General features: G+C 35.8%; 1 protein-coding gene across 19 annotated transcripts in view; it reads left to right on the forward strand.

The window, feature by feature from the left end:
- LOC111870292 (calcium-activated potassium channel slowpoke) overlaps positions 1-11,142 on the forward strand; it is a 201,517-nt gene that overhangs the window by 129,065 nt on the left and 61,310 nt on the right. For 6 of the 19 annotated variants that reach the window (XM_033753770.1, XM_033753754.1, XM_033753756.1 and 3 more), the window contains 2 exons: positions 3,823-3,846; positions 7,205-7,267. The exons of 4 other annotated variants lie outside the window; for them this stretch is intronic. In XM_033753770.1, coding sequence (XP_033609661.1) covers positions 3,823-3,846; positions 7,205-7,267 — 87 coding nt within the window. The remainder of the gene's footprint in view (positions 1-3,822; positions 3,847-7,204; positions 7,268-11,142) is intronic. 9 more of the 19 variants (XM_033753771.1, XM_033753772.1, XM_033753759.1 and 6 more) reach the window with 2 other exon arrangements.

The following is an 11,142-nucleotide window of genomic DNA, read 5'->3' on the forward strand; positions in this document are numbered from 1 at the left end:
TGACAAGAAGACGAGGAAGAAGACGTAAGAAGATGCTGGATGACCTTGGGGACAGAAGAGGATACTGTCATTTGAAGGAGAAAGCTCTAGATCGCATTAAGTGGAGGAATTGTTTTGGAAGAGACTGTGGACCTGTCATCTTGACAGATTACTGATGATGATGATCACTAGACTGATTTTCTTTTTAAGAGTCTAGGGGTGGGATGAGACTGAGTCCGCATGATACATCAGCCATTAACTGGCCTATACTGATGATACGTGTGGAGTAGTTGGTGGAATGAGAATTGGCAGGGGAAACAGAAGTACTTGGAGGAAACCTGCCCCAGTGCCACTTTGTCTGCCACAAATCCCACCTTACCTGGGCTTGAACCTGGGCCATTGTGGTGGGAATCCAACAACTAACCGCCTGAGCTATGGCATGGCCTATCACTGGACTGATTTGGCGTTATTGAAATTGAACACTGAATGAAGGAAAACCTTGAATCAAGGAACAGGGGGGGGGGTCCCCCCACCATAAAGTGAGTTACTGACAGCACCTTTAAATACAGAGAAACAAACAAGCTTATAAAGAGACCATTGAAGATAATATAAACATTAAGAGTACACAATTAACTTTTTTTTTTAATTCGCTTAGTGGGGGGTGGAGTCCACCTGGGTCAACTCGGCACAGCAGCCACTGATTGACCTATTGTAGCCTGTCCCGGGTGATTATGATGATGGAGAATTTGGTGGAATGAAGATTGGCAGGGGAAACCGAAGTACTTGAAGAAAACCTGCCCCAGTGCCACTTTGTCCACCACAGATCCCACTTGACCAGACCCGGGATCGAACCCGGGCCGCCGTGGTGGGAAGCCAGCGACTAACCACTTGAGCTATGGTGTGGCCTAAAACACAATTACTTCATCATACTGTTAAACTGTGTCTCACTGCACAGAGAAATTTCATTTGGTATTTAATATTGCTTGCTTATATTTCTCATGTAACTTCGGTTTGGCTCAGCAGCAGGATATTTCCCTTACATTTTGGGTAGTGCCCATTTTGAATCTCAGTAAGATGTTCATTTATTGTGAACTTCACGATTTTTCCCAGTGCCTCCAGAGAGGCGATAAGATGTGAGATATGAGGTTCTTAGGCACTGATCATGAAGATTACAGCCTTCTGGGATATGATGCCATATAGTCTCCTAGATATTTGTCAACATTCAGAGGAACATGCTGTACCTTAAAGATGGAGGCAGCAGGTTCCTCCGAAATATTGGTAAATGTTTACAAGTACACGCTGTGACATATCAAGAGATAATCCTCTTCAGATTCTGGGATAATATTGTGAGAGAGGTTATAAGAATTTTCTACCACAGCCATTTCATCTTTTCATTAGTAATACTGCCATACCTCATTCAATTGGTTGGTACATATTGACTTTGTCAGTACTGAGACCAACTGACATATATTTCATTTAATGCTAATAGCTGTGTAACTGGAACGTATTTAAACTGAGAAAGAAGCTTTTCTTTGATATGATTAAATATTTCACCAATGAGGCTTGTACAATTAAATATGTGTCCCTCTAGACGATCTCTGAAACATGCTAAAGCAATTTTGGGAAAGAAATTTAGACAGTGTTTTATATAACAATATGTCAAATATTGCAGTTTTTAGTCACTAACCTTTATTGTTATTCTGAGATGTAATGCTTTGAGTGTTACCCATCTCTAATCACCTCTCCATTGTAAGAACTCCTTTAGGAACGATTGATAATTTAATGTTCAAATGTGTTATGATACAAGTGTCTCACATATACCTGTGGTTAATGAACATGCCCAGTAGTTCATTCCTCAGCAGCAACATTGTTTCCTTCAGCTGTACTTTCATACAGATTGGATCCCAGCAAAACATACAAGTGAGTGTTTACAGAATATAATCACTTTTGTTTGAGCATAGTACTTCACAACAAAAACGGATCTTTATAATGCTGTTTGGCTGTGGTTATAATGGATAAGTAACAGTTCATGTCTTTGACTAAATTTCCCAACTTCTTATGATCTGAAGGGCTATGTCATATATGTTTGTTTTCTGGAGATATGTTCAAGGTGTTAGTATCTTATTTTGGAACATTGAAATGAGTTTATTTTGAAATACTTTGTAATGTACATGGTGAAATGTAAGTAATTGGTCAAGAATAGAGAGACATTTGTTTTCATCAGTTGATAAAGAAGTCTGATTGTTTATGTCATTTTGGGTAAATTTATGAAGTCCTGTGGAGATTCAGTGTTGGTTATGGCAGTGATGTATTATGCACAGACATACAGAAGTAGTCTGTTTTACAGTTGAACAGTAATTTACTCTGTTTTTGCATGACCAAGAAATTTAGGTCATATTCTAGGAAGATAAGGAGAAGTGCTTAATATTTTTTGCATAATTGCTACTGATAGAGTGCATTCAGCCCTCCTAGGATAAGTTATTTATATAAAGAAAGATTAAATTGTGTCTTAAATTTTCTGGTTCAAAATTGTAAGTATTTAAATTATTTTGATAGTTTGCCCTGCAAATTATAAAATAAATTCTTATGATTAGTGGTTATGAATTACAGTATAGCCACAACTGTAATTTCAGCACTTACTTTCCTTTATGTTAGGAAGGTAATTTAGTGATTAGGTATACTTTAAGATCCGTTTCTCTCTGTGGAGACTGTTTGTTTTGTAAACTTATGTCACATAGCAAAGTCACTTTGTTTATGTGAGAGATTCTGCAGTTGGTAGAAGTTAAATTAAAATGCTGGTTGCATTTTGGCACATCCCAAACCACAGTCAGTGTCTAATGTGTAGTAGTGTGACAAGTTACACAAACAGATGTGAGGAAGGCTATCTCATATACACACACAAACACACACATTCACTCTTATGGCTACTATACTAATTTGACACCAGCACGTTTAACTGATTGTAAGACCAGTGAATCTTCTGCTGATTGACATGACAGTACAACACGGTGTTTGAGTGTTGTAGTCTCCTCGTTGTTTTGTGTCCCCTTTCCTCAGCAATGATTGTCGTGATATGTGTCAGTAACACTGTTCACTGTTTCAGTTGTCACCACTGTCACTACTTAACTATTGTTATTAATTATGCGGTGCATGAGGCATCCACCGCCAGCGACCCTCTTTGTATAGTTATTCTAAACACTAGATGGTGATCTTGGTTGTCATTATATGAAACTGCTAGAATTGCTGCGATTTTTTTCAGGCTAAGCATTTTGTGTTTAGTTATAACATTTGCATACACATAATGATATTATTCATTAATAAAGGATAGTAGATATTAAAAGATGATTATGGTCATGGATAAGAATTCTATAAAAGGATTTTAAAAATATATACATAGACATAAGCTAAAAATATGTTGTAATTGTCACAGTATTAAAGATGTGTTTGGACATATCAAATCAAAGAAGCATGCAGCAACTCTGGCAGTTGCAAAATGATGTGACCTCTGTATATTGCAGTTACCTGACATTAGTGGAAAACATAGAGGTACAGTGGTTTTATGTGTTCTGTTATGATTTACCAAGACAACTCCAAGATTTGCCTTTTGTTACTAATCTGGAAGCTGAATTAGCAGTGTTTCTTGGAGCTAGGATGTAGTATGACAACCTGTCCAATAGAGACTCTACATAGAGTATTGTTTTCCACTGCTACTCTCTTGGTATTTAACAGATGTTATTTTTTCTGTCCTTTAGTTTATAAAGAGATCAGTTCACTTCTCCTCATTATTTTTTCTCTGTTCTTTTTTTTTCTCACTCTCTCTCCTGTTCTCCTGTTGGCTGATAGCTGACGAGGACTACCTGTATGCAAGTAAGTTAGGTCAATCAGTTAACTCACTCACTCATTGAAGGTTTGAATTTCTCTGCGTGCACACATTTTTTCCAAGTCTTCATTTCACTTTCTTCTCTTTTACTCACTCAAGTCTGTCTCTATCTTACTCATGTGGACACCCATTTTCATATCTTTCTGTCTCATGTTGCATGTGAACTTGATACTTTGTTAAGAGCCACATGACAACAAGAATCTCAAAATGAGTGACATTTGTTCAAAATGAAATAAAATTTCCTGTTTAAATTATTCACTTGCATATGAGAATAGTGAGGCACTGAATATGATTGTGATTTCATCTGCTTCACACAGCCTAAACTTTCTGGATCTTAACTGTTTTCAAATTGTACATGATTACATGATAAGCTTTTGTATAACCAATCAACAAACTTCAGAAAGAAATACTTCTTGAGAAAGTAATATTTGCTCAGTCAATAAAGGCCCCACATTTTATGAAAATAAGCCATACTGTAGGCAGCGGTTAGATGCTAGACCGTTAGTGTGGAGGCATGGGTTCAGTCCTGTGTGTTTTTATGTGGGATTCATGGTGGACAAAGGAACACTGGACCAGGCTTTATTCTGAGTTTCTTCAATTTTCCCATGCCAATCATGATTCTGCCATTCCCCTGTACTAATTTATCAGAGGCTTGTAAGGTATGCGATCACCCTGGCCAGGCAACATGTCACATCCTCTTGCTTTCAATTTGGGCCTTCAGCTCTTACCTGGTAGGCGATTGGTACAGAGTATGGCAGTTGGTTGTGTCTCATGATTCTGGGAGTAGTACAGCTGTCACCATGTTGCTGGTCAAGAAATTGTTCACATTTTATGGAACCTGAAGTTTCATTGCTATATTCAGAAGAGATGACCATGTTTGTGCCAAACTAATGTAATCTGGCCTTGTTTAAATAAAATATTATGGAACAAGTGACACCAAAATCGGAACAGTAAATTGTGTCAGCTGCTCTTGTCCAAAGTAGGTCATATTGCAACATGGCAGTCTCTGTTAAACTCTTGTACCTTACACTTTCAAAGTATTCTTTATTTATTTAATCACATATTCTTTTATCTTCCCATTTTAGTGACTGAAATTTTATTTTTATTCATTTGTTATTTTTTTCACCAGTGTGTTGGTGCCACAATAAAATGGGTCATGTAATCTAATCCTTCCTTGTTCTTTCTTCCTTAAAAGTATTTTATTTAATCTCTTCTCTCTTCTCTGATCCTAATGATTTAAATTTGATAGCACTCATTTTTCAAACTCTTTGTTAGTGTCTCTGTCCCACCACTGGGTCATGTTATCAACTCCTGCTTCCATCTTTCTTCCAATGCCTCTTAATGCAGAGCTGAGTAGCAGTTGTGGCATGCTCTTATATTCACCATTCCTCTTGTGCTTTAGTTTGTATGTTCTGCATTCTAGGCAAAGTTAGAACCCTCCTGTCTGCTCGAATTCTTTTGTATTATTCTATGCAGCTGAAACAAACTGTTTTATATTTTATATTTATTGTGGAACTCGTTTCATGTAACAAATCACAGCACAGTGCTTTCAGTCAATGAAAGTATTTGTTGAGTGTGTTAGCTTGTTTTACAATCAGCTGAAGGAATTCCAGGGTTTGGAATAATTAATTGTTTTGAAATGATTTCAAACTATCACCATAAGGGTATGTTCATCATAAATATTATCAGTGTACATTCCAGTAAAGTTTTCAAATCCTGAACTTATAAGGTGGTTCTGTAATAAAAATACTCAAAGATGAAAATAATTAGAAATCACAATGGCAGACTGGGTTTTTAATATTGCCCAAGAGATGGCTGCAGTAAAATACACTTGCCAGAGTATGCTTCAGGGAAATGCTCGCAAGATTCAACAATCTACGAGAAACGCAAAATTTTTTAACTCATTTACACATTTGATACACCAATTTCTTTTTTATTTCTTATGCCACTGAATAAGGTAAAATTGCATTTTGAATAGTCATATCTGAAGACAGATACTGGCAAGTGTTGTTAGCTTGAGGCATGATTACATGTGTATGCTGTAGAGTGTGATTAGTTATCTTTTTGCAGGCCCTCTTTTCTACCACATTGTATCTTGTTCACATTCCTTGTATTGTTGAGGATGGTCGTGATGGTGGTTTGATATGAATTGCACACATTTGCACTGGTTTGGACAAATGTCATTGTCATTGTAGATGTAAATAGTTAAGAGCATAGTCTGTTAATCTAGTATATCCTACAGAATTGTTCTTGTTGACTTGGGGGATTTGTCGTATGATGTGTACATTCTGAAATACTGCAAATCTCACACGTTATATGCATGTTTCAGAGCAAAGAACATTTGCAGGAATTGAAAATGTAATTAACATCAAAGATCTGAGTTTTCTCTAGTATGTCTTGAATGTTTCTGTGGGATAAGAATTGTGTATATAAAATAGGTGTGGAGATTGTAACTGGTAAGGAGTGGTAAAGCTGACATTACTCGTTTTCAGTAGTTTCATAGTAGTGTTAATGTTTTGTGTAGCCTCACATTCTTCCATACAAGGGATAATGTTCTGAAACTTATTCTCTAGTTTTAATTGCAGCAAATGAACAATTTGCTATGGAAATCTTGGTTCTGTGTTTTGTGTTGTTTAATGTGAAAGTGCAATTGTCATATTTTCTCATTCTAACATATTTTCTTATTCTAACGTGAAAGTAGAAAACTTATTGAAGACTTTCATTTAGAGTAGGTTTCGCATGAAAAACTGTTTACATAAGGATCTCTTCACTTAGCTGTTGGCATCATGTTCCTATTGTGGTATCAACTGAACACGTTTGAAATTACAATACATTACGTGTTTTTAATATGTGAGTTGTGACTCCCAGCCCTCCCTTTTTTTTTTTTTTTTGCAGCAAGGTAGCATGTGATGTGTTCCTTTATACTGGATTCATAATATTGGCCACATTAATTTATTGTAAGGTTGATCATTACATAAGATTTTGAAAGATGGCAACAGATAATGATGTTGTTAATAATCATTTGGTAAACGTGTTTTTTTATGACACCTTATTAACACTTTAAATTTTATCATTTGCTTCAGATTTGAATATATCATTTTTTTCATACCACCCTTCTCAAAGTCATTCAAATTTTTGTTGTTTGATATTTCAAAGTCTGTCACAGAAATGAAGCCTTCAGCTAAGTGCTGAATTATCCTTAAAAATAAATTAGTGGCAACTATTAGATTAACTTCTGATGGGTATATGGTTTAGTTTTATAACATGCAAGTTGCCTCTATCCTCTTTGTGTGTTACATGAATGAGGCTGGTTGACGTGTTTTGAGGGTCGTTTTGTTCTTGCAGATGACCACCACCCTCCCCCTACGTTTACGCCACCAGAACTACCCAAGAAGGTGCACGTACGAGGTATTTCCTAAATGACAGAGACTTAAAGGAAAATTGAAAAGCAATTTTGAAAGCAGTGAAGAAAGTTTTCAGCCTGATTTAATTTCAGACACAAATCTGTTTGTTTGTTTCTGCAATCTTTCAAACACACTGAGCACACATGTGTGGGCCAGACCAACAGAGCAGTTCAGACCGATGGGCTATGGGCTTGTCTCTTCATATAGCTATTTTACTTACTTATCTACTATTCTCCTTACTTCCTGCTCTTAACATGTTTATACTTGACTCAGTGCTAAGTATGTTCGTTTCATGTTAGTGAAGGCTCATATATATTGCAAAGCCACATTTATTTTTTTCACTAGGGCAGATATTGGACCTCCTATTTCCTAATATAATCTTTATCCTTTACTGTTGGAAAATGAAATATATATTTGAATTTGAAATCATAATACTTGTGTGTGTGTGTGTGTATATATATATACTTTTTTGTTTCTCATCTCTTATATGCTCTGGGCGTCACACAATTACACAAGCATTCATGTCCATATGTTTGGATTATTTTTCAAATCTCTTTATGGAATTATGTTATTAAAAATCCTCAAGTATCTGCCTTCAGATTAGTTGCGAAATGACTGAAGTGTTGCTGTCTTGGTAACATGTATGTGATGCCTTACAGTGATTATTAGTAGACTGCACATCTTCTCAACTAAGTGCACCTTTCCATTTTATCATTTTACTGCTGTTTACACTGGCTTACTATCTCTGAAAAAGAGTGATTCTTCTCTTACAGAGGTATCTGTTTGACTGTTTAGCAATCAGCGACAAGATCGGCTAGTAACAGTTGATTTTCAAGACTGAATGTAGTATGGATAGTGGGTATTTCAGGGATTATCTACGCTAATTCTCTCCACCTTTATTGATCATAATCAAGAGTTCAGTATACTGGGACAATGCACACAAACACAAATTTATTTTATATTTTTATTTGTGCAGTTCAGTTAATATGTACATAGATGATATAATATGTAGTTGATATATCATTAACAATCTATAATATGGAATGTAGATGGTGTATATTCATGTCATATTCCTACGAATAAATATTTGTGAAATCTGAACAAGCACTCATGAAAAAATATTTTAAAGTATTTGTATATTAACTTCTTTGAGTTAATATTGTATGCATGAAATACATTAAAGATTGGAACTTTACTTTTGATGGACAGTATAAAAACATACAATGTATAAAAATTTCAAAATTGTTATGCTTTTGGTGATGCAAAATTGTGATTTTCTTTATTTGGTATCATGTATGACGTCAGTTACCAATGATAAGTTAAATAAAAGGGAATAGTTTTTTGGTCTTATATTTAATTGCAATTACAGAAAGTGTGGTCTTCTTCATCTTCAAGCTCAAATTTGTTTAAAAAATGAACTTAACCATTCATAAAAATGACTGAAAACATGTCAGCAGGCATAAGATAGCATTATGCTATTTTGACTCTTTAGTTACTGATGAAAATAGAGTGAATAGTTTGCCATTAATGCATTCTGATAATATGTTCAGATTTCTTACAGCATGCAACAGAAACTGTTGTAAATATGAATTTGCTCCTATAGATAACGTAATCTGGCTCAGTGTAATGTAGGTTACGAAGCTGTATGTTATGTAACTGAAAAGGAATAACAAATCAGTTGTAAAATAGGCTTGTTTTCCTGAAATATATCCTCTGATGGATTCAAATAATAGGAGGGATTTAAGTAGAGGTTTAGAGAAGCATGTATGGAAATATCAGCTCCTCTATTCTCATGTACATTTCAAATACCCTTGGTGTAATACTAAAACTTAATCTTCTCTTTGTGTGAGATATGGATTATTTTTAAGCTAGCTATTTCTGAGACAAAATTTAAATGTTTATATGTTGAATATGTTGGAGGAAGTGGGAGGGAGTGTTGGCAGCCCTGGTCTATTGTCTGTGCTCCTCTGTTTGTGCTGTACTGAACTTCCTCTGAATGCTGCTAATGCTACTGCTTCTTGATGCTCCTGTTTTCTGTCCCATTTCTCCTTCTCCCCACAGTTATTAGTTGTTATCTCAACTTTTATGCCAACTGTTGCTTAGTGACTGTCTCCACAAGTAAAACTTCATCATAATATGCAGGTTTGAGTAATATATCTGCATGTTTTGTCCTTGAAAGAGATGTCTTTTCTCATGCTTTTGCAATAATACTTATGAGGGAATACTGTGACATGATGGCTAAAAGCTGGAATAGTGGAACGAATAGTTGCAGCCATTGTTAGGCAACGACATAGTAAAAATTTCTCCATGGCAATGAATAAGTTAGTCAGTTGGAGGTCAGAGGCTCCAGTCAATGAGAGATTAGAGTTGGCGGTTAGCAGTCCTGAGTTGGATTGTTAGCAGCTGCTACCTTGCAGTGGCCAATGATGATTGAATAACAAACAGAAGACTTTCTGTGTGCAGTAGTAATAGTGAACTTTAATGTTCAAGCCAGTGAGACTGTTATAATTATTTGCAGTTAAAGTTCTAAGTGTTTAGTAAATCCAGTCATCAGTCAAAACCCAAGATCTAATCACTAACACTTGACGGTATTTTCAAGACCATTTCCCTTAAGGAAATTTATTTTTCTATTAGCACAACATATTCCCCACATGTGTATACTTGTGTCATGGTCTACAAGTAATACTGAACTTAGTGAAAGTTGCTAACCTGTCACTCCAGTGTTTAAAAACTATGTACCGTTTTATACAATGTGAAGCTTTCACAGCTATAGTATGCATTGATGTCTCCTCAGACAATCGTCCATATCAATATGGAGTTGGTATCCAACATTTCAAACTATCACCATCTCCAATAAACATTCTGATGGTGCCAGTGGAACAGAACACTGACTTTGATTTGTTTCATTTTGGTCTGTCACACTAACAGTTACAATTATAAAAGACAATAAATGATACACACTCCGTCCCAAGTGCAAACAATATATATTATATGTCTTTGATCTTGTTCTTTTCTACACTACATGTTTCGGCCTCTATCGGCCATCATCAGGTGTATACTCTTAACGTTGCTGCCACACTGAAACCCAGTCTAAAATTTAACATTTAAAAACACATTGTTATTTTTGTCGTATTATCAACATCTACCTCGTTGATATGTGTCTGGTATGTAGATTATATTGCACACGTCAAATTTTCCTGTAGTAGCACTATAAAATCTTTAGTTATGATTTTAAAATCCTTTAAAATTTTCTCTAAATTTTAAATTTAGAATTTAAAATTGTTAGGGTTACTCGCCCTATGTCTAAAGTGCTGGAGCGGCTAGTTCTTGTTCCACACTGTACAGGTGTTATTCTGTGTGGTCTTCCTGTGTGCGTGCCGCTGTGCTGTGAAATCATAATGGACAATATTAAGAATATCCCTACTCAAGTTACATAGGCGGCACAACACCAGCCACCTTGAAGAGAGATGACAGAGGTTACTGACACGAACCGTATGGTTTATGAATTTTAATTTTTAACAAAGTTTTAAAACTTTAAAACAACTATAAATATTTCTATAACCAGAAAGGCTGCTGTGACTGATAGATGGAACATTGTGTACTTGGACATTACATGTGTATTTGATTGACAACTGTTGTGGTAGTGGTTTCAAAAAAGTGTTTGGTGCCTCTGAAGATGATCCAAATGGATCGAAACATGTCAGGCTAGTGTATCAACAAGTGAGATAACTAAAATAGTCACATTGGACCGACTTGTCATTTATAATTAGATCACTGATCATCTGACTCTGCCCCTGTTCCCTCAACAGTACACATGGGGAATGACCAGAACTTACTGTGTGGTACAGATGCAACATGCAGATATGGCATTCATCAACC

The sequence above is a fragment of the Cryptotermes secundus genome, unplaced genomic scaffold (assembly GCF_002891405.2).
Source record: "Cryptotermes secundus unplaced genomic scaffold, Csec_1.0 scaffold354, whole genome shotgun sequence".
Classification (NCBI taxonomy): domain Eukaryota; kingdom Metazoa; phylum Arthropoda; class Insecta; order Blattodea; family Kalotermitidae; genus Cryptotermes; species Cryptotermes secundus.